The sequence below is a fragment of the Schistocerca nitens genome, chromosome 10, assembly GCF_023898315.1.
Source record: "Schistocerca nitens isolate TAMUIC-IGC-003100 chromosome 10, iqSchNite1.1, whole genome shotgun sequence".
NCBI lineage: Eukaryota > Metazoa > Arthropoda > Insecta > Orthoptera > Acrididae > Schistocerca > Schistocerca nitens.
The window spans coordinates 30022005-30047173 of NC_064623.1; the positions used below are offsets into that span (position 1 = coordinate 30022005).

Consider the following 25169-nt stretch of genomic DNA (forward strand, 5'->3'; position numbering starts at 1 on the left):
TTTCGTTGCGACGGAATCTTCAGACGAAATTCCAATCACCAAGTTTCTCCTCCGAATGCGAAAGTATTTTGCTGACACCGACCTGCATAGGGAGGAACGACCACCACGATAAAATAAGAGAAATCAGAGCTCGTACGGAAAGATATAGGTGTTCATTATTTCCGCGCGCTTTACCAGGTTGGAATAATAGAGAATGTGGTTCGATGAACCCTCTGCCAGGCACCTAAATGTGATTTGCAGAGTATCCATGTAGATGTGGCTGAACAGGTTTTCCATCTGAGCTCTTGATATTCATACAACTGGTTCTCTTTTCACCAAAGGTGTCTTTAATTTTCCTGTGGTCAGTATCTATCTTAATCCTAGTTATCTAGCCTCTACATCCTTACATCCCTGGTTAGCCACTTTGCACTTCCTGTTGTTCTCATTTTTGAGACGTTTGTATTCCTTTCTGCCTGTTTCATTTATTGCATTTTTATATTTTCTCCTTTCATCATTGAAATTTAGTATCTCTTCTGTTAACCAAGGATTTTTACTAGGTCTCGTCTTTTTACCTGCTTGATCCTCTGCTGCCTTCACTATTTCATCTCTCAAAGCTAACCATTCTTCTTCTGCTGTATTTCTTTCGCCCGTCCTTGGTAATCGTTTCCTAATGCTCTCTCTGAAACTTTCTTCAATCTCTGGTTCTTTCAGTTTATCCAGGTCCCACTCCTTAAATACGCAACTTTTTGCAGTTTCTTCAGTTTCAATCTACAGTTCATAACCAATAAATTGTGGTCACGACCACCCGAACGGGACAACGGCAGCCATATTGGATCGATACCGGCCTCAGTCACAATGCGCTCCAGTTTCCGTAGTGGGCATCCCCTACAAGACGTCATATGTCAGGGAATTTTATGTCGCACGCAGTTATGTCTTGGAGGCGGCTACAGATCGGAATACGTCGGCTGGGCGGATCTATGAAGCTCTCCTAGGCTGTCCACCACCGCACAAACTGGAAATACGGATGCCATCGGTCGTCTGGGAGCAGGTATGGGCTAATATTAACAACCCATTCCTGCCGTCGGACATCAGGTCGCTGTGGTACAGAGTCGTCAGTGACATCTTTCCAACTGAGCAGCGTCTAGCAGACATTCACCTCAGCCAGACGATCGCGTGCAGCCAGTGTGGAGCTGCCGACACCAGAGACCACCGTACAGCGTGCCGCTACGTGTGGGGAGTATGGGAGAAGTGTCGATTGATGGTGGGGCTTATCAACCAGACTGCACCTTCCAGTGTGACACCAATGTGGATCATCCTTCCTGGCCTCAAACTGCACCCAAAAACGAAGTGCAGCGCCGTGGCCTGGCTACTGGGACGCACTGCCTACGCCGTTTTTTAGTTACAACTCAGTGACGCCGTGCAGTACATGGCCTACCTGTGGGAATGTCATCGACGATTGCACCATTCACCGTAGTACCGCGAACATTTTGCCAACACTTTATCGGTTGCGTTATTGTACGGGTATCAGAGGGCACTTCACCTACAGTGAATACTTTCGCCAGAAGTATCCTCATTTGAAGTATTCTCATTTGAGTTTTCCAATTTCTCTTAGTTTCTTACCTGATACACTTATTTCGATCTTTGTTTACATTTCACAACTCATGCTGACTTTTTTAGAATTGTTACTAAAACCTCTCTGTGAACGACTTTTCACACATTTCAGTTGTATTTATTTCTGATCTTAAAGAATTTCGATTATGTGTAATATTGACCAGCTAAATGGGAAAGGAGTGATTCTGTAATCTTCCTGTACAGAAAAGGCAACTTATTACTTGTATGTGGTGGTTAATTTTCTTGTCCTGTAACTCATCATCCACTACATTGCAGCAATCTTGAGGTATGTTTTTCTCACCCCCCCTCTTTCAAAACTAGGATGTAGGAACCCGAAATAAATATTGCTTTAGTAGTTGGATTGTGTCATGAAGAGCAATATGATATATATGTTGGTTGTATTAAAGATTTCTTTTTTCTAAACATACATTATTTGTAAGGCAGTTTATTGTGTTAAAAATGACGTACCCAAAGAGTACCTTGTTCATCAGACTGATTAGTATGCATTGTCCAAAGTAGACATTTTCCCCTCCATATTCTTAGTTATAAGTGTGTAGTTGTTACATTTAAGTTTGATGTTTTTGTAGAAATAATAATAAAAAAAGTGCAACCCATCCTGAGGGAAGAGAGAGAAGAAAAAAAAGGAGTCCGTAGCTGCCCCTTGAAATATCTTACATATCTTAATATGATATACGAACTGAAAGTAACGAATAAACATTCGATTGTAATTCCCGTGTACGCCACAGGGGGGCGTCACCGGTCGGTGAACACGCGGTCGGCGACTCGCAGACACCGGCAGAAGCAGCGACGGTCGAGTCTGCTAACCCGCCGCCAGGTGTCATGGGCAACCTCTGTTCGGCCGGAGTGCGTCACGCTTCTGGTACTTCGTCCGACTCGTCGCCAGGTGGCAGCACCGGCGCGACCGCCGCCGCTGCAGCGGGCAAGAGCGTCCAGTTCGCCGACGAGTGCGGTCGCGAACGGTTGGCTGGCGGCGATTGTGGGAGGGGCGAAGCGGAGGAGGAGGACGAGGCCGGGGAGCTGCTGCTCAGCTACGAGACGCGGCGAGAGCGGAGACGCGCCCGGCGCAGCGAGCTGCTGTGGAAGCGCCGCTACGAGGCAAGGCGCGCCGTCGAATTGCAGCGAGGTGGGCGAACCGAGCGCGACCGTCCCGTCACCAGGGAAGTCCTCTTGCCCCGCGGCGGCATGAAGTCCTCCTCCAGCAGTTCCTCCGACGGCTCCGCGCCCGTCACCCGGGAGCTGCTCTTCAAACTGCTCGTCATCGGTGACTACGGAGTCGGTGAGTCCGCCCGACAATGTGTGTGTGTGTCTTGTGCGCGATGCTCGCAAAGTGTGCGTTCTCCTCTTTGTAGCCTGTACACACATTTTTGCTGGAACAAATTTGCGACAGCTACACAAGCACCAACTTCTCAGTTAACCGACCGATCTCTTCATCTACATCTACATGGATACTCTGCAAATCACATTTGAAGTGCCTGGCGGAGGGTTCATTGAACCACCTTCACTATTCTCTATTATTCCAATCTCGTATAGCGCGCAAAAAGAATGAACACCTATATCTTTCCGTACGATGTCTGATTTCCCTTATTTTATCGTGGTGATCGTTCCTCCCTATGTAGGTCGGTGTCAACAAAATATTTTCGCATTCGGAGGAGAAAGTTTGTGATTGAAATTTCGTGAGAAGATTCCGTCGCAACGAAAAACGCCATTCTTGTAACGATTTTCAGCCCCAAACCTGCATCATTTCTGTGACACTCTCTCCGATATTTCGCGATAATACGAAACTTGTTGCTTTTATTTGAGCTTCTTCGACGTACTTCGTCGGTCCTATCTGGTAAGGATCCCACACTGCGCACCAGTATTCTAAAAAGAGGACGGACAAGCGTAGTGTAGGCAGTCTCCTTAGTAGGTCTGTTACATTTCCTAAGTGTCCTGCCAATAAAACGCAGCCTTTGGTTAGCCTTCCCCACAACATTTTCTGTGTGTTTTTTCCAATTTAAGTTGTTCGTAATTGTCGTACCTAGGTATTTAGTTGAATATGCGGCTTTTAGATTAGACTGATTCATCGTGTAACCGAAGTTTAACGAGTTCCTTCTAGCACTCATGTGGATGACCTCACACTTTTCGTTATTTAGGGTCAACTGCCACTTTTCGCACCATTCAGATATTTTTTCTAAATCGTTTTGCAGATGTTTTGCTCTTCTGATGACTTTATTAGTCGATAAACAATAGCGTCATCTGAAAACAATCGAAGACGGCTGCTCAGATTGTCTCCCAAATCGTTTATATAGATAAGGTACAGCAAAGATCCTATAACACTGCCTTGGGGAACGCCTGAAATCACTTCTGTTTTACTCGATGACTTTCCGTCAGTTACTACTAACTGTGAACTCTCTAACAGGAAATGGCAAATCCAGTCACATAACTGAGACGATATTCCGTAAGCACGCAATTTCACTAAGAGCCGCTTGTGTGGTACAGTGTCAAAAGCCTTCCGGAAATCCAGGAATACGCAGTCGTTCTGAAACCCGTTGTCAATAGCACTCAACACTTCATGGGAATAAAGAGCTAGTTGTGTTTCACACGAACGATATTTTCTAAACCCATGTTGACTGTGTGTCAATAGACCGTTTTCTTCGAGGTAATTCATAATATTTGATCACAATAGATGTTCTAAAATCCTGCTGCATATCGACGTTAACGATATGGGCCTGTAATTTAGTGGATTACTCCTACTACCTTTCTTGAATATTGGTGTGACCTGTGCAACTTTCCAGTCTCTGGGTACGGATCTATCGTCGAGCGAACGGTTGTATATGATTGTTACGTATGGAGCTAATGCATCAGCATACTCGGAAAGGAACGTAATTGGTATACAGTCTGCACCAGAAGACTTGCTTTTATTAAGTGATTTGAGTTGCTTCACTACTCCGAGGTTATGTACTTCTACGTTACTCATGTCGGCACCTGTTCTCGATTCGAATTCTGAAATATTTCCTTCGTCTTATATGGCGACAGAAAAATAAAGATAGAAAAATTTAAAATCAGATTTACTTCGACGAACATTAAACTTCAAAAGTTAAAGTTGCGATGAATGTTACGTGAATGTTAACCCATATCTTCCGAGATCACTTTTTTGTCACCGTCTGTCCCAGGTGCGGTCTAACAGACCGCTATGTTTAAGTAACGTTAGAAAACTTCAGTCAGCTGTTTCAGTGAAACAGTTCAGTTTTTTTATGTAAAAGGTTACATTAATACAACACATGAAATATATTCAAATAAATTTTAAAGCTTGTTTTTACGAAAAAACGCATTTAAAGAAAACAATTCCACAAAAAGAACATATTACGCGACAATGCTATGAAAAGTGTCGTACCTTGGACCCCATAATTTACATTTTGCTGTATTTTTGTTATACACGTCATAATAAAAATACGAAACTCCCATTAAACTTTCACGTAATGAAAGTTACACTAGTAATTTTCGAGTGTTGTTTTCTTCTCAGAGGTTTTCTTTGCACTCGCTGGAAATTTTTGAAGAGTAATCAAGCTAGATTGACTTCTTTAAACAGTTACAAATATGACGTCTTTCTCTTCTGTTTTGGTTGGTTCGTGTTGGGTTGTTTGAGGGAGGAGACCAGACAGCGAGGTCATCGGATTAGGAAAGGAAGTCGGCCGTGCCGTTTCCAAGGAACCATCCCGGCATTTGCTTGGAGCGATGTAGGGAGATCACGGAAAATATAAATCAGGATGGCCGGGCGCGGGATTGAACCTTCGTCCTCCTGAATCAGTGTCCAGTGTGCTAGCCACTGCACCACCCCGCTTGGTTTCTGTTTTGGGTCACAGGTCCAATCGTTCTACGACGACTTCTAGTCTTGCTTCTGCTACATGCAAAACACAGCGAATAGATACACGAAGTTAACAGACTATGTGATAGTTGTTGACTCGTGTTTATCTGTGGTATTACCGAGTTTAAAGTTTCTTCAAAAAAAAAAAAAAAAATTTGAAGCGACTAACCTGAGTATGTTTTTGTAGGAATTGGGGAGGACAAACGCATTCACATCAAGAGGCAGTCCTGGGTTTTAGCTGTCTTTCCTTCCCTTAATTGGAGTTAACGTGTAGTCGCTTTTAACTCTTTTTTTTCCGTCTTAGTTCTACGGTTCTGCCATAGGTGGGTATGACCTTAGTTGTTTTGGCGTCCTAAAACAGAACATTCACCCCACTTATGCCCAACATGCGGAAAAATGCCACTGTCCATCGTTGGAAGAGACTTCGACGGCGAGCGGTATTTGTTACAACTAAATATATTTCTAGCAGAATCTGTACCTAAAGATTGTCTCCACAATTGTCTTGAGCGCTTTGATCAGTTATTTCATTCGAGGCTTTCAAAGGTGGCAAAACAAATTCGTCTTCACTTTCGCACTGTTGCTGTTCTGAATTATCTTTACTTTCAATTTCGTCGTCCCCAATCCCACATACTTCGTAAACTGTCCTCAAACCATTTTAAAACAGTACACCTTCACGTCACATTCAAGTGGCTACTCACAAAGGATACCACAGCAGCTTCGGAAAAGAACTATTCAACGCTGTAATCTCCTACCCCATCCCTATGCATTACCAAAAGGGTAACAACGCTAGCGGTCTGCGAGACCGTACCTAGGACATTAAGAGTTAAAATAAATGTTGATGTGCGTAACAAAGAAGCTTTATCCCCTTAATTAGGAGTGCCGTTAAATGGTTCTAAGCTTTCAGGACTGTCCAGGTATGTCTGTGTTCAATAAGCTTACCTGTGTGATGTTAAGTTCCTACAGTCGCCGTAATGGTAGCAGGGAAAAAATGTGAAGGTTGTGTGACTTTTAAAAGAACTTTACTACAGAAGAAGCTGCATTTCATGACTAGAGAAACTAGGGAATAATGTTTTTGATTAATAATGTATGTGAAAAGATAAATGTTCCTGCCCCGGAAAAGAGATAAGACAGTATCTCTATACATTCCTGGCTTGATATCCTGCTATCTCTGTGCAGCTGCGAATATTAACAACACGACTATAAACGTGAAATCAGTCTCACATTGTTCAGCTTGTGAACAAGCTTGTATTTCGCTGGCAGATTCTGCTGTTCAATTCTTGCCGTAATAAATTATATAAGGGATGGTTTTGCCATAGCAATGTCTTGGATGTATTGAACTTTGTACTGTAATGTTGGCATATAGATTTAAGAGATTACAAATAAGGCGTGTTTTGTATCTGTTTCGGAGGAATATGTAGCAATGTTGACTTTTGAAAACGATAGTGCAGCGGTAGCATAACAATGTAGTCCATCCAGTGCATAATCGCGGTACCTAATAAAGCATTTTTAGCCCTTTTTTATCTCTTGCTTCTACGTTCCCACGTCAGTGTTTTATCTTCGATGGCCAAAGATAAACGCGATCATATTTATCTCACGAACGCCACAAAATCTAAGTCAATTTACTACCTTCCATTATCTGAGCCGTACGTTCCAGGTTTGGTTACGAACACCTCAAAAACTGGCGCCATAAATTTTACGGCTTTAGTTTGGGCCTAGCTTATTTTACCCAGACTCCTCAGGTAATTAGTTTCATGTCACATGGGTCATTTTGCACCATATATTGTAAAGCTACGGAACGAGTCATTTTGCATTCACATCGCATATTTGTACACATGATTACATTCTAAACATTTTTTTTTTGAAAAGAAATAATGATAGATGTCGTGAGTTTGCAAGTCCTACCCAAGACCTTTTACACACTGCAGTAATAGAAATACTTCTACGGAATAGGGCAGTTGTCAAGGAGAAACTTTTAGTTTGTTTTGAGATTTTACTTTGCCGTCTGACATTTTATATCAATGATACAAAAATTTAGTTGCAGCTTGTGCGCTCCTTTTTGTGTTGAAGACAACGTTAATGTGGAGTAATGTCATTTTTCCTGCTGGAATTGTAATTATGTACATAATTATTCCTTTTGAACTGTTGTTGATTTTTGACAACAAACTTCATGAGGGAATAAATGTACTGTGAAAAAGTAGTCTAAATGCCCAAGTCCCTTAAAGATGTCTACAGCATGATGGTTGGTAAACACCACGCATTATTCCTACAGCACGTTAGCCCCAGAATATTATTCCATATGACATTATTGAACGAAAATATGCAAAATATATCAACTTACAGATTTCTTTCTCCCCAAGACTTGCAATGATTATAAATGCAAATGTGACTGAACTAAATTGTTTTAAGAGATCCAAAATGTGCTTTTTCCAATTTAAATTCTCATCAGTTTGTACACCTAAGAATTTTGAGGTTTCCGACCTATTTTTTGTTTCCTCACTAGTATTACACTTAACATTGGTGTAGTACCCTTAGAATTTGCAGAACTGTACATGTTGTCTTTTTAAAATCGAGAGTGACACCATTCGCAGAAAACCAGTCAATGATACTTTTAAGAACTTGGTTTAGCAATTCTTCTGTTTTTGTATGTATGTTTGGACTGATTACGATACTGGTCAACAAGCAGGCGTATTTCTGTGTAAAGACGACTTGCATAATTCCGTAGGCTTCTGTGGCCAGAGCCAACAGACAAAAGTTTCCTGCTAGTGGTGCCGCGTCGCACTGTAAAAAAAAAAAAAAAAAACTATTACTGATGATATCAGAGTTTCGGCCACTGTAACCGTGGCCGAAACGTTGGATTTCACGAGTAACAGTTCCCCATAATGTGACGTGGCACTAATCCCAGAAAGCATGTGTGTCAAAGGTCGTTGTAAATTGTTTTCCTATTATTATTTTTATAACAATGTTTTCGAAACGAAGAGAGTCCGTCCACATAAGGTGGACGCGGGAATGGGACTTTGTAATTATATGGAAACTGAAACTTAGTTTCTACACTGAGGCGCCAAAGAAACTGGTACAGGCATGAGTATTCAAAAACAGAGATATGTAAAGAGGCAGAATACGACGCTGCGTTCGGCAACGCCTATAGAAGACAAGAAGTGTCTGACGCACTTGCTAGATCGGTTACTGTTGCTACAGTGGCAGGTTATCAAGATTTAAGTGGGTTTGAAGTGGTGGTGTTATTGGCTCACGAACGATGGGACACAGCATCTCCGAGGGACCAGTAGCTATGAAGTGGGGATTTTCCCGTACGACTATTTCACGAGTGTACCGTGGATATCAGGAATCCGGTAAAACATCAGATCTCCGAATCGCTGCGGCCGGAAAAAGACCCTGCGAGAACGGGACCAACGACGACCGAGGACAATCGTTCAACGTGACACAAGTGCAACCCTTCCGCAAATTGCTGCAGATTTCAATGCTGGGTCGTCAATAAGTGTCAGCGTGCGAACCATTCGACGTAACATCATCGATACAGGCTTTCGGAGCCGAAGGCCCTCGCGTACCCTTGATGACTGCACGACAGAAAGCTTTACGCCTCGCCTGGGCCCGTCAGCGCAGACATTGGACTGTTGATGACTGGAAACATGTTGCCTAGTCGGACGAGTCTCATTTCAAATGGTATCGAGCGGATGGACGTGTACGGGTATCGAGACAACCTCATGAATTCATGGACCCTGCATGTCAACAGGGGACTGTTCAAATTGGTGGAGGCTCTGTAATGGTGTGGGGCGTGTGCAGTTGAAGTGATGCGGGACCCCTGATACGTCTAAATCAAATGATAGGTGCACATACGTAAGCATCCCGTCTGATCACCTTCATCCATTCATGTCCATTGTGCATTCAGACGGACTTGGGCAATTCCAACAGGACAGTGCGACGTTCCACACGTCCAGAATTGCTACAGAGTGGCTCCAGGAACATTCTTGCGTGTTTGAACACTTCCGCTGGCCACCAGACTCCCGAGACACGAATATTATTGAGCATGCGTTGCAACGTGCTGTTCAGAAGTGATCTCCAACCTCTCTTACTCGTAGTGATTGGTGGACACCCTTGCAAGGTTCGTGGTGTCAGTTCGCCCCAGCACTGCTTCAGACATAAGTGGAGTCCGTGCCACGTTCTGTTGCGGCACTTCTGCGAGCTCGCTGGGGCCCTTCACGATATTAGGCGGGTGTACTAGTTCTTTGACTCTTAAGTGTATATAGCACTTGCAGCGTTAATTTACACTCCGATCTTTGAAGACGCTCTTGTGTTATGCATCAAAATTAGCCGCCCAGAAACCTTATTCTGTACCATACTGGTTCCAAATTTATCAAGTGTTTCGTGTGCTGCGTGTAATGAAAATACTTGTAAGGCTGTGTTTGAGCGTCGGTTTGTCGCAGTTGCGTAGTTCGTGTGCTTGGTATAGTTTCAGCAGCTTGGACAAGGCACATTTGAGGGTAACAAGTGAGTTTTACGTAAAATGAGTTACTTTAGCAATTTTCTTTAAGGGCCGATGAGAAACGAGTCGCAGGAATGGGCTTAGAACAGGAGAAACTGTAAGAGTATTGTTAAACTGTTCTTTAATACGAGGATGTTAATATGTCGACGGTTCCGTGCAGAAACGCGCAAATAAACACGTTTACAGCTTTCAGTACGATTCGAGTTATCTGCTGCCTGAAGATTGTCAGCTGTCGCTACTAGAAAAGATGCGGCTATGAGGGTGCTAATCGGACGATTTAACACTTTCTATGGACAAATAGTTTGGACAAGAAGATAATAGAAGCTTTCGAAATGTGGTGCTACAGAAGAATGCTGAAGATTAGATGGGTAGATCACATAACTAATGAGGAGGCATTGAATAGAATTAGGGAGGAGTATCTGGCACAACTTGACAAGAAGAAGGGACCAGTTGGTAGGACATGTTCTGAGCATCAAGGGATCACAAATTTAGCATTGGAGGGCAGCGTGGAGGGTAAAAATCGTAGAGGGAGACCAAGAGATGAATACACTAAGCAGATTCAGAAGGATGTAGGTTGCAGTAGGTACTGGGAGGTGAATCAGCTTGCACAGGATAGAGTAGCATGGAGAGCTGCATCAAACCAGTCTCAGGACTGAAGACCACAACAACAACAATGGACAACCTAGATTCTTCTATGGCAACCACCCTAGATTGCCTTATCTCATTGAAGCTATTTAACCCTCTAGCATCAGTATAACTAAAGCACCATCCAGAGTAAATCATGTCAAAACCAGTGGAATATTATCGCTAATGGTGCAGCGGAAATTGTGCTACCGTACGTAACTTGTGCCCTTTTACTTATGTTACATGTCACAGTTTTTTTCTTTTCTCCAGGAATCAAAGAAAACTTACAGAAATAGGTATAACTAGATAAAAAACCATAAGCTGTAATTGCTTGTATGATAATTGAAGAATTAATAAAAATTATAGAGATGAGTAGAGGGTGAGAAGGGAATCGATCAGAATTGGCACATTTAAAATAACGTACGTAAGATCTTCTGTGCTTCTATGACCGTAAAAGTGTTCCCTGTGAATAACAAGCATTGTAAAATGCCATGGCGCAATTAAAACAAGGAGGATGTGAAGGGGTAAGCAAGATTAGTCCTGAGATTGAAAATTCCTGTAAAACAGTTTGATATCCTGTGACCACAAATGTTTATAAAACGACAGCCGGCCGAAGTGGCCGTGCGGTTAAAGGCGCTGCAGTCTGGAACCGCAAGACCGCTACGGTCGCAGGTTCGAATCCTGCCTAGGGCATGGATGTTTGTGATGTCCTTAGGTTAGTTAGGTTTAACTAGTTCTAAGTTCTAGGGGACTAATGACCTCAGCAGTTGAGTCCCATAGTGCTCAGAGCCATTTGAACCATTTTGAAAACGACAACTTCAAATAAAATAACGCGAAAGCGTTGTGGAGCAGCTATAGTAACGCTGTTGTCGAGTTTTCTTCTTGTGCCATACAGCGTAAGGCGCTGAGTAACAGCTTGTGAACCCTCTGTCGGCCTCTGACCGATACGAGCGAATGTTGCGGGTGTTTGGTGATGATTTAGACAGCCATATCGTAGTAGTCCATGGGTCCCGTGGTTATTGCGCAAGATCGCCGTACTACCAAAGATTGTGTGACTGTTTTGGCTGATACTATGTTCACGCACAGGTTGCGTAGTCCAGGGCGGGTTTTGTGATCACGAGGACGAATTGTCGCAGCTCCTCTGGACAGCAGACAGCAATATTATGGAGCCTTTGTGGTTTACTGTGGAGAGACATGTGCGTGATCGCAATCTACCTGCATCTTAAATTAACTTTCCACTCTGCAGCAGAGTGCGCGCTGATATGAGACTTTCTGGCAGATTAAAACTGTGTGCCGGACCGAGACTCGAACTCGGGACGTTTGCCTTTCGCGGGCAACTGCTCTACCAACTGAGCTACCCAAGCACGACTCACGCCCAGTCCTCAGAGCTTTACTTCTGCGCACGCAGGAGAGCTTCTGTAAAGTTTGGAAGGTAGGAGACGAGATACTGGCAGAAGTAAAGCTGTGAGGACGGGGCGTGAGTCGTGCTTGGGTAGCTCAGTCGGTAGAGCACTTGCCCGCGAAGGGCAAAGGTCCAGAGTTCGAGTCTCGGTCCAGCACACAGTTTTAATCTGCCAGGAAGTTTCAGCTTCTGTGAAGTTTGGACGTTGGAGACGAGGTACTGGCGGAAGTGAAGCTGTGAGGGCTGATCGTGAGTCATGCTTTGGTAGCTCAGTCGGTAGAGCACTTGCCCGCGAAGGGCAAAGGTCCAGAGTTCGAGTCTTGGTCTGGCAGACAGCTTTAATCTTCCAGAAAATTTCACCTGCGTCTTCGTTAAGTGGACTTGCCGCTACTTTGCAAGAAGAATGGTATGGGATTCCCTTGGAAACCGTGCAGGACCTTTATTTCCCCTTTCAGAGATGGTGGGAGCTGTTTTGAATGCCAACTGGATTCCTACACCGTGTCAGGCATGGTAATGTGTTGTGCTGTTGGCGTTTCCATATTTTCGTCGACCCCCTGCATATTCATCGCCGGCGGTTCATACACCGCTCCCAACTGCCTCCTAACTACACTACTGGCCATTAAAATTGCTACACCACGAAGATGACGTGCTACAGACGCGAAATTTAACCGGCAGGAAGAAGATGCTGTGATTTGCAAATGATTAGCTTTTCAGAGCATTCACACAAGGTTGGCGCCGGTGGCGACACCTACAACGTGCTGACATGAGAAAGTTTCCAACCGATTTCTCATACACAAACAGCAATTGACCGGCATTGCCTGGTGAAACGTTGTTGTGATGCCTCGTGTAAGGAGGAGAAATGTGTACCATCACGTTTCCGACTTTGATAAAGGTCGGATTGTAGCCTATCGCGATTGCGGTTTATCGTATCGCGACATTGCTGCTCGCGCTGGTCGAGATCCAATGACTGTTAGAAGAATATGGAATCGGTGGGTTCAGGAGGGTAATACGGAACGCCGTGCTGGATCCCAACGGCCTCATATCATTAGCAGTCGAGATGACAGGCATCTTATCCGCATGACTGTAACGGATCGTGCAGCCACGTCTCGATCCCTGAGCCAACAGATGGGAACGTTTGCAAGACAACAACCATGTGCACGAACAGTTCGAAGACGTTTGCAGCAGCATGGACTATCAGCTCGGAGACCACGGCTGGGGTTACCCTTGACGCTGCATCACAGCCAGGAGTGCCTCCGATGGTGTACTCAGCGACGAACCTGGGTACACGAATGCCAAAAATTCCTTTTTTTTTCGGATGAATCCAGGTTCTATTTACAGCATCACGATGGTCGCATCCGTGTTTTGCGACATCGCGGTGAATGCACATTGGAAGCGTGTATTCGTTATCGCCATACTGGCGTATCACCCGGCGTGATGGTATGGGGTGCCATTGGTTACACGTTTCGGTCACCTCTTGTTCGCATTGACGGCACTTTGAACACTGGACTTTACATTTCAGATGTGTTACGACCCGTGGCTCTACCCTTCATTCGATCCCTGCGAAACCCTACATTTCAGCAGGACAATGCACGACCGCATGTTGCAGGTCCTGTACGGGTCTTTCTGGATACAGAAGATGTTCGACTGCTGCCCTGGCCAGCACATTCTCCAGATCTCTCAGCAATTGAAAACGTCTGGTCAATGGTGGTCGAGCAACTGGATAGTCACAATACGCCAGTCACTACTCTTGATGAACTGTGCTATCGTGTTGAAGCTGCATGGGCAGCTGTACGTGTACACGCCATCCAAGCTCTGTTTGACTCAATGCCCAGGCGTATCAAGGCCGTTATTACGGATAGAGGTGGTTGTTCTGGGTACTGATTTCTCAGGATCTAAGCAGCCAAATTGCGTGAAAATGTAACCACATGTCAGTTCTAGTATAATATATTTGTCAAATGAATACCCGTTTATCATCTGCATTTCTTCTTGGTGTAGCAATTTTAATGGCCAGTAGCGTATTTTGCGTCGCTAAGCTTCACAGCAACAGAACGGGAATTTAGTTCGAAGTGAATAGAGAATACGAACAAGAAAGACAAATATGGTAATACTATACTCTGATCCACGAACGATGGAGGTTCGCTCATGTCGAGGTACGGACGGGCACGGCATTGTTGACGATTCCCAGCGACAACTGCGGTACGTGCATACGCGTTTTTTCCGCGCGAAGGAAGCGAATATCCTGCGATTATGTCTCTGGCTTGTTTATGGAGAATTGATCACTGACAATCACCATCAGCGATATCAACTCGCAACAAGTGATACAAATTGACTAAACAACTCGCCACGATGACGTTTAGTGCTCGCATTAGCTACTGCATTCAGAGCAGAGCGCTCAGAACACTACTGAACACTCATTGTCAGCGAATGCGTGACGTAGTTGCGCGGATCCAGCCTAAACTCGGCCGCTATCGTTCGTGACTCCAGCTGCTATAGTTACGCGACTGTTGCTGAAGGCTGACGTGATTGTGTGTGTGTGTGTGTGTGTGTGTGTGTGTGTGTGTGTCAAGTGCAAAGTGCACCGGCAGCTCTAGTGTTGTGCGTGCAACGACACCAAACAGGAAGTGGTAGCAGCTGAGGATTTTCCAAACACTGTTGCGGCGAAGTCTGCGCGGCACGAACAGGCGTCCCCCAAGGACGGCGGCGGAGGCAGCAGCTCCACGTGCCGTCTCCGACCTCGTCATCAGGGACCGACCACGCCAACCGTCATTCACGAACTCCGGACTTCAGGGCTGATGTAGGGCAAAATTGCGAAAAAATTCGAATTTTTTAATTGCGTAATTATTTATTAGATTGATTTTTCACGAATAACATCGCAAAGTTTCATAATCGAATTCTGGCTAGAAATATGTTTTAAAAAAGCATCTGCGCCTGCCACCGCACCCCCCCCCCTCCCTCTTTCTATGCGGTCACCACACCTTCTCTACGCTAAAAAGTTTTGTGCCTCAATTTTTCGTTCACACAAGCGATACGAACTGCAGATGGGTCTAGAAAGCTGTGAGAAAGATTATCTTTGGTTTTTCCTTTGTTTACAACGTAATTTTTCCTTTTATTGAAATAGTATGTGCTGCAAACTTATTTCAGTTTTTGGTTTTGCATATATCAATCGGTTTTGCTCGAAATGTGTCATAACAGTGGAAGTCGAATACCACGTGCAAAACGTACTGGGGATTTAAAAAATTTCCGAAAACAGTATTTAGTTCCTCAATTCTTGCGAAGATAGCTGCATGTGATGCCTGTCTAGTGTTCAGTAATGAGAAATGTAGGTAGGATTAAGTGCCTGCAGAGAGTAGGCTTCCATCTAGGTGCATTCACACTGAAGATACTCAGAAGCGTCGATGAAGTGCGACTGGACAATGCTCAGGCAGCAGAAGAAAAAATGCATGGGAAGAGATTACTCCAGAAAGACGAGCAAGGGATAAAGATTATTGATATGGACTGCATTTGTCACTAGAGGTATAAAAATGTCAAACATTTAAATAAAAACTTGAAAAGTGAACTGCTGTAAACTTGCTTTTTTGAGCTATAATGTACCTTTTCTCAGGAACTATAAAAGGTAACATCCTGAAATTTGGCGTAGTTCTTAAGAATTACTTACTGAATAATCCTGTGCAGCACTTTTCTGTTAGCTTTTCTCTGAGAAAAGTTCTCCTTTGAAATTGTGAAAAACAGAGCAGTCCTGGATAGCACATTTGAAAAATAAATTTCTAAGCAACTATGGACTTAAACAAAAACCTGTTCTACACGTTTTATTATCTTCCTATGCAGATGTAAATTATCAAATTCCAGTTTTATTGCTTGACCAGCTTACGAGAAAAGGTACATTATAGAAACTATGGTAATTAAAAACCTAAATTCTTATAAAATGTCGATGTGCTCTTTCAAACAAACGTTACACAGAATATCAAGCATTATGTGGTACGTAAGTACCAAGTTTCACTATTTTAGCTGTAATGGTTTTGGAGATATGTATGTTTAAGCACAAGAATGCGTTTTGCTCTTCGTCTCTTCTGAAGAACACTGACGCTCTCAAAAAGCACATTTCCCATCCATCCCAAGGTTAATGCAGGGGCCATACTGTTGGAGCCGTACAAGGGAAGAGTAGGGTTGGCTTCTGTCTCATAGATCCTCGGTTGCTGCGCACCTGTTTCCTGGCGCTCTGAGAGAGTGAATGTCGAGCCGAAGCCACAGCCCTCACAGTCCGATCGATTAAATCAGATCGACCCAGTCAGCATAAGTTCGGAAACGTTACTAGGTTCCGAAGCACACCGAAACCAGCTTGGAAATAACTGTGCATCTACTGTCGAAAATGGCAGTCTCCGCTGCTACTCATGATGAGTTAAAAATACGTAGAAATTTTCAATAATTTTAGTCCAGATCACTATGGATCTGAGTCTATAGAAATGCTCATTAATTTAATAAAATTGAAACAATACAGCCACCAGATGCTGCTAGGTGTGAAAATTACCGAACTATCAGTTTTCCAAGTCAGGGTTGCAGGATACTAACACTAATTCTTTACAGAAAATGGAAAAACTGGTAGAAGCCGACCTCGGGGAAAATCAGTTTGGGTTCCGTAGAAATTTTGGAACACATGAGGCAATACTGAGCCTACGACTTACCTTAAGACAGGTTAGGGAAAGGCAAACCTACGTTTCTAGCATTTGTAGACTTAGAGAAAGCCTTATACAATGTTGTCTGGAATTCTCTGTTTGAAATTCTGAAGGTAGCAGGGGTAAAATACTGGGAGCGAAAGGCTATTTACAATTTGTACAGAAAGCAGACGGCAGTTACGAGTCGAGGAGGATGAAAGAGAAGCAGTGGTTCAGAAAGGAGGGAGACAGGGTTATAGCCTATCCCCGATGTTCAATCTGTACACTGAACAAGCAGTAAAGGAAACCAAACAAAAATCTGGAGAAGGCATTAAAGTTCAGGGAGAAGAAATAAAAACTCAGGTTTGCCGATGACATTTTAATTATGGCAGCGACAGCAAAGAACTTGGAAGGGCATCTGAACACAATGGACAGTGTCTTGAAAGGGGGATATAAGATGAACATCAACAAAAGCAAAACGGGGATAATGGAACGCAGTCGAATTAAATTATATGATGCCAAGGGAATGAGATTAGGAAACGAGGCATTTAAAGTAGTAGATGGGTTTTGCTAATTGGACAGCAATAAAATGATGGCCGAAGTGCAGAGGAGATAAAATATAGACTTGCAATGGCAAGAAAAGCATTTCTGAAGAAGAGAACCTTCTTAACATCGAATATTGACTTCCGTGGTGCGGAATCTTTGGAATGTAGCCATGTATGGAAGTGAAAAATGAATGGTAAACAGTTTAGATAAAAAAGAATAGAGGCTTTTAGTATGTGGTGCTACAGAAGAATACTGAAGATTAGATGGGTAGATCACATAACTAATGAGGCGGTACTGAATGGAATTGGGCAAGAGAGGAATATGTGGCACAACCTGACTAGAAGAAGAGATCGGTTGATAGAACACATTCTGGGATGTCAAGGTATCACCAATTTAGTATTGGTTGTAAGCGCGGGGGGGGGGGGGTGTTCAATTGTAGAGGGAGACCAAGAGATGAATACACTAAGCAGATTCAGAAGGATGTAGGTTGCAGTAGTTACTCGGAGATGAAGAGGCTTTGCACAGAACAGAGTAACATGGAGCTGTTCTCGGACTGAAGATAACACAATGTTCGCCAGTTCACTATAGACAATTCCACTTCGTACCTACTTAGTTGTTCTAACAGTGCTTCTCGTAGTTCAGTTACGCACTTTATTAATAGTAAGTGCGCTGCGAACACAAAGCGAAAATTTCCCTGTTAGATTAGAAAAACAATTACTCTGATTTAAGGACGCGCCCTTTATAACTAATTTTGAACAAGAGCTATTATTACAATTTGTACTGCAATTGCTGTGACTCAGAGAACTACACGACATGGCAACAAGTGTCGCGATATGACAGAATTTACGGGTATGGGTGTAGAGACTCATCTGACGAAAACTGTTAAAATAACATTTCTCAATAATACGTCAAACAATTTTGCACTCAATTCAGTAGTGGAATACAGCATACCAAGCCACGGGGATGTCAGTTAAGTAAAAATCCAATGCAGTAAATCAGTTAGAAAATATTAAAAAATAGCGTCAGAAATAGTTACTTCAATGGCACCGCTTACTTTCGAAATAAGACTAACTGTCGTAACTTCAGTTATTGAGCAAAAACGTAACTTCCAAGCTAGAATTCAGCTACTAACCCTCGCACCTCTTGATTCCTTACAGAATCCAACACCTACCTATAAAACAGCTTTGTTGTTGTGGTCTTCAGTCCAGAGACTGGTTTGATGCAGCTCTCCATGCTACTCTATCCTGTGCAAGCTTCTTCATCTCCCAGTACCTACTGCAACCTACATCCTTCTGAATCTGCTTAGTGTATTCATCTCTTGGTCTCCCTCTACGATTTTTACCCTCCACGCTGCCCTCCAATGCTAAATTCATGATCCCCAGATGCCTCAGAGCATGTCCTACCAACCGGTCCCTTCTTCTTGCAAGTTGTGCCACAAACTCCTCTCCAATTCTATTCAATACCTCCTCATTAGATATGTGATCTACCAATCTAATCTTCAGCATTCTTCTGTAGCACCACATTTCGAAAGCTTCTATTCTCTTCTTGTCCAAACTATTTATCGTTCATGTTTCACTTCCATACATGGCTACAGTCCATACAAATACTTTCAGAAACGACTTCCTGACACTTAAATCTATACTCCATGTTAACAAATTTCTCTTCTTCAGAAACACTTTCCTTCCCATTGCCAGTCTACATTTTGTATCCTCTCTACTTCGACCATCATCAGTTATTTTGCTCCCCAAATAGCAAAACTCCTTTACTACTTTAAGTGTCTCGTTGCCTAATACAATTCCCTCAGCATCACCCGATTTAATTCGACTACATTCCATTATCCTCGTTTTGCTTTTGTTGATGTTCATCTTATATACTCCTTTCAAGACACTGTCCATTCCGTCCAACTGCTCTTGCAAGTCCTTTGCTGTCTCTGACGGAATTACAATGCCATCGGCGAACCTCAAAGTTTTTATTTCTTCTCCATGGATTTTAATACCTACTCCAAATTTTTCTTTTGTTTCCTTTACTGCTTGCTCGATATACAGATTGAATAACATCGGGGCCCGCATCTCGTGGTCGTGTGGTAGCGTTCTCGCTTCCCACGCCCGGGTTCCCGGGTTCGATTCCCGGCGGGGTCAGGGATTTTCTCTGCCTCGTGATGGCTGGGTGTTGTGTGCTGTCCTTAGGTTAGTTAGGTTTAAGTAGTTCTAAGTTCTAGGGGACTTATGACCACAGCAGTTGAGTTCCATAGTGCTCAGAGCCATTTGAACCATTTGAATAACATCGGGGAGAGGCTACAACCCTGTCTCACTCCTTTCCCAACCACTGCTTCCCTTTCATGCCCCTCGACTCTTATAACTGCCATCTGGTTTCTGTACAAATTGTAAATAGCCTTTCGCTCCCTGTATATTACCCCTGCCACCTTCAGAATTTGAAAGAGAGTATTCCAGTCAACATTGTCAAAAGCTTTCTCTAAGTCTACAAATGCTAGAAACGTAGGTTTGCCTTTCCTTAATCTTTCTTCTAAGATAAGTCGTAAGGTCAGTATTGCCTCAGGTGTTCCAACATTTCTACGGAATCCAAACTGATCTTCCCCGAGGTCGGCTTCTACCAGTTTTTCCATTCGCCTGTAAAGAATTCGTGTTAGTATTTTGCATCCGTGACTTATTAAACTGATAGTTCGGTAATTTTCACATGTCAACGCCTGCTTTCTTTGGGATTGGAATTATTATATTCTTCTTGAAGTCTGAGGTTATTTCGCCTGTCTCATACAGTTTGCTCACCAGATTGTAGAGTTATGTCAGGACTGGCTCTCCCAATGCTATCAGTAGTTCTAATGGAATATTGTCCTCTCTCGGGGCTGTGTTTCGATTCAGGCTTTACAGTGCTTTTAAAGTCTGATTACTATGTAAATGAGTGAATGTGTCAATATTGGACGTTAAGCATGTAAAACCTTTGTGGGTAGACTCGAAAAACTGTAATTATATTAGTATTGTTAGTTTCGGGTTATTCATCTAGAGATTGACACAATTGTGAAAAGGTTTGAAATTAAGTTTGAAGCGAATAAAATTTGTGACCGCATCCATGATCCCCCGATAGAGAGGACGCAACATGTTATCTTACATGCTGAGTCATCGACAGAAGAAGTAGCTTCAGGCGAAAGCTATGGATGTGCGTTGATCGCCTTCATGTTCGTTCAGTATACACACTACGAGAGAAAGAGACATACCAAAGGAATTATCCGAATGGGAGAGCAATCTGTTGATGCTGTGTACATGTACAGACAAATGATTACAGTTTCAGAGAAATTGGATGATTTATTCGAGAGAAAGAGATTCAAATTGTGCAAGTAAATAACGCGTTGGTTCACCTCCCGTTATTATGTAACCATTTATTCGGCTTGGAATTGATTGTGAGTTGTTGCATGTCCTCTTTAGGGATATCATGCCAAATTCTGTCCAGCTATCGCATTAGTCAAAATCGTGAGCTGGTTTGAGGGCTCTGCCCATAATGCTCCAAACGTGTTCATTTGGGGTGAGGGTCAGCGACCTTGCTGGCGAAGGTGGGGTTCAGAGAGGACGAAGATAAGCGTGCGCGGGCAGGCATTATCTTGCTGAAATGTAAGACCGAAATGGCTTGCCATGAAGGGCAACAAAATGGGGTATAGAATATCGTCGACGTGCCGTTGTGCTGTAAGAGTGCCGCAGATGGCAACCAAATGGATGCTGCTATGAAATGAAATGTCACCCCAGACCATCTCTTTCGGTTGTCAGACCATATTCATTTTATTTATTTATTTATTTAACCTGATCAGATTAGGGCCATCAGGCCCTTTCTTACATCGGACCAGTGTTCCACACATGCAGCATTTCACACATCAGAGTTACATCATGGCCATAGTTTAAATGAGAAAATTAGCTTACTCTACTGACAATATGAATAGAGTAGTGACTAAGACCTAATAAAGTAAATGCGGCAGTATTTTTACAACAGGTGGTATACATACAGATTATGATAAAAGCAATAATAATAACAGTAAAAAAAATCAAATAATAATGACAAACATGAGAAAGATTGGCAATAGTAATGAAGGTTTGTGCAGATGTACATTAATATCTTGTTGTGTAAAGTAGATGTTTACTAGTATAGCGAGTTTTGGGGAAGGGAGATTTAAGGAGGGGGAAAGAGGGAAGTAATGAGGTGAAGTGCATTCATGTACAGAGGAAGGCATTACTGTTGCTTAGGTAGATACGTCATTAACTGTTTTTTGAAATCCGGACATGTTTTTAAGTTCTCTAACATAACGGGGGAGGTTATTCCACAGTCGGGTTCCCGCTAATGTGAAGGACTTGGAGAAGGTGACTGAGCGATGCAGTGGAACAGAAAGGATTTTATTATAATGGGAACGTGTGTTTGTCATGTTATTCCGACATGAGCGTTAGGGACGAGGAGAGGTACGAGGGACAGTGAACATTTATAAGGCAGTAGATGACACAGAGTGTATGGAAATCTCTGCGTTTGTCTGCACGCAGCCAGGACAATTTTGCATATGCTGGTGAAATGTGATCAAAAAGTCGAACGTCACAGATATATCGGACGCAGGCATTCATGACCAGTTCTAGAAGTCGGGAATTTTCCTGAGAGAGGCCTTGTAGGATAATATCGTTGTAGTCAATGATTGGGAGTATAAGCGTTTGTACTAATTTCTTTTTCAGATCGAAAGGGAAGAGTTTTTTTATATTTTTGTAGGACATGAAGGGATGCTGATGCTTTTTTGCTCACTGCAGTTACGTACTCTATCCAATTTAGATTTTCATCTATTATTACTCCCAAACTCTTTGCTGAGGAAGAGAAGTTAATATTTGTTCCATTTAGGATAAGAAGTGGTACAGATTCCCGATGTTTTGGGCTAATGAGCTTAGAGTGACCAACAAGTACCGCTTGGGTTTTAGATGGGTTTAATTTTAGACCTATGTCATGTACCCATTTTGACAGTGCATCGAGGTCAGTATTGAAATTTTCAATAGCTTTCTTGAGATTGCTTGGTTTCGCACTTAGATATAACTGAAGGTCATCAGCATACATATGGTATTTGCAATAGGTCAGAACCGATGACACATCATTGACATACAAAGAGAAGAGTATAGGACCTAATACTGAGCCTTGGGGAACGCCTGACACTACCTGCCGCCATTGTGATTTTATATTCCAGGACAGGACGCGTTGCTGACGAGATGTCATCTATGAGCGAAACCATTGCACTGCACTTGGTGAGAAATTTAGACCGCTAAGTTTGGCTAGTAAGATGTCGAAGTGGACAGTATCAAATGCTTTGCTGAAATCTAAGAAGCAAATGATAGTCGGTTCTTGTCTATCCATGGCAAGTTTCAGGTCATCTGTCACCTTTATCAGAGCGGATGTTGTGCTTCGATGTTTACGGAAACCTGATTGGTATTCGTCTAGTAGGTTGTTAAGGTTAGGTAGTTGGTGAGCTGGTCATGAACTATATATTCTATTCTAAGGCCTTTGATAGTGCAGGAAGAAGGCAGATGGGGCGGTAGTCAGAGGGTGCTGTGGCGATGTCCTTTTTAGGCAGTGGCTTAATTTGTCCCAGTTTCCAGGCCTCAGGGAAAACACTTGTGATTAATGAATCGTTGAAAATGTCTGTTATAGAGGGCAGTAGTTGGTCAATAATAAGTTTTACCATCTGGATAGTGATACCATCATGTCCAGTAGATGCTGATCTAATCCGCATTATGGCTTTCTTGACAGTACTGCAAGTGACGTGCTGTAGATAGAATTTTTCTTTGCTACAGTCGTTCATCCGCATGAAGTAATCAATGATTCTGTTTTTTTTTTTTTTTTTTTTTTTTTTTTTTTTTTTTTTTTTTTTTTTGCGGTTCAATTTTGGTGGTAGGTAATGTGAAGAATCGGTTTAGTGCTTCAGCTGGGACCATGGGATTTTCTGCAACTTTTATTTTGCCTAAACCGAGACCACGGAGATTTTTCCACAGGATAGCTGGTCTACATCTATTGTCAGCTAATGTCCGGGCATGTCTGAGCTTAGCGTTTCTCACCGCTTGACTGACTTTGTTTCGTTTCTGCTTGTATACAGCATGATTTTCAGGTGTAGGGTGTATCTTGTATGCTCGATGTGCAGCATCTCTTTCATGAGCTGTTTTAGTTCATCAGTCAGCCAAAGGGCAGGTTGCGTTTTTACTTTTCTGGTCTTTATTGGAGCATATTTGTCATATAGTTGCGTAATTTTGTTAGTGAAATCCTGGAGTTTGTCGTTTATGTCCATGAGGGGAGTAGAGGTCATCCCCCAAACTATTTCTTGTGCCTCAGTTTCGAGTCCAGGCAAATTTATGCGTTTGAGGTCTCGGTATGTAGACAGTTTTTGTTTCTTCCAAGGGCATTCTAGTGAATACGGCATGGAAATGATGTCATGGGCAGACATGCCAGGCACAGATATTTGAGGTGTGCGGATTATTCTGTTCGGAGATTTCGTTGCGAATATATCTATGAAAGTGTGACTGGTAGTCGTGTGATGAGTAGGTGCCAGCTGAAGTAGCGTCATATTTGAGGAAGAAAGCATCCTCTTAAATTACCCAGTGGAAGGACTATTGCACAGAAAATTAATGTTAGTGTCACCTGGTATAATTACATGTTCATATGACGATTCGAGACTAGAGAGGGCAGTTTCGAAGCAGGCGAACCCACCTACTTTAGAAGGTTTGTGAAGGACACATATTAAGCACTTTCTGTTAAGTGATTTGATCTCTATGAACATATATTCCACTTGTTTATCTACATTGTTGTCGGATGTGTGTAGTACTGTAGGTGACAAATCAGAGCGTATGTACGCCCCTACTCCGCCCCCTCGTCTGTTGCATCTGTCGTGCCTGAGAAAGATATAGCCATCTAGGTTTACGGAAGTTGTGGGAATACTTGGTTTGAGCCAAGTCTCTGACAAAAGTATTACGTGTATATCAGGAGTTTGAAATATATATTTGAACTCGTCGAAGTGAGCTGGCAGAGACTGGACATTTGCATGTGCAATATGCAGCTTGGTGCGTTCGGGTGTTGATTGCCCGAGGAGGGTGCCGACCGATGTTTGCGGGTCGTGGTTGGCGGTGACAAGAGGGTCTGGCATGAGGAAATGCGGAAGGCGTGTGAAGGAGGGGTGGGGGGGGGGGGGTGAGGGAGTGTCCTCCCAGTTCTGTGCACTCAAAGCGGCCGGGAGGGGGAAGGGGTGGGTCCCCGGGGAGGCAACGGGATCTGCGGCCAAGGTCAGCGAGGTCTGCAACGGTTCTGGAAGTAGCCGTGGGCTGGCAGGGGAAGGAATTTCGCTAAACACAACGGGAGTAATCTGCACGTTACGACAGTGTGATATTAATTTCTCTTATGAGGATAACAACTAAAGTATGATGGTGGGTTGCTAATTAAGGATGGAAGTGAGACTACCTTATGTAATAATTAACAAAATTACATGAGAAAAAACAATTAAAGATGAAAATAGTTATGTGGAGAAACGAACAATTTGATAGTACATTAGTTAAGATATGGTTGACAGTGTAAACAATGTAAACATACAGGTCAGTGGCAGCAAGATTAGACATGATTTAGCTTCTAAAGCACAGGCTTTCGAGCCCATTAACACTGTAAATTGTTTTCTTTCCATTTTCGGTCTTAACCATTATCCTGCCGTCATTTGTCCATAAGTTCTGTAGCCCAAATTTCGAAATCGCGCTCTTCAAAATGTTTAGTCTTTCAGAGGTCAGATCCTCGCGTACTGTCAGACCCGACTTCGCGAGATCCTTCTTTGCTCTGAAGATTTCAGATCTTTCCCTATACGACATAAATTTCACTATTATAGGTCTTGGTTTTGTAGAACCTGGCGACCTACGACCCACTCTGTCAATGTCACTCAGAGTCACCTGCACGCCTAGCTTTTCTTGGACAAGGTTTATCACAAGTTCATCTGTGTTCTCT

General features: G+C 43.1%; 1 protein-coding gene across 1 annotated transcript in view; it reads left to right on the top strand.

The window, feature by feature from the left end:
* The first annotated feature begins 1003 nt into the window (after window positions 1-1003).
* The window catches only part of LOC126209823 (uncharacterized), a 419427-nt gene continuing 395261 nt past the window's right edge, over window positions 1004-25169 (top strand). Inside the window, exons 1-2 of the mRNA XM_049938955.1 lie at window positions 1004-1326; window positions 2337-2887. Of these exons, the coding sequence (XP_049794912.1) occupies window positions 1004-1326; window positions 2337-2887 (874 nt within the window). The remainder of the gene's footprint in view (window positions 1327-2336; window positions 2888-25169) is intronic.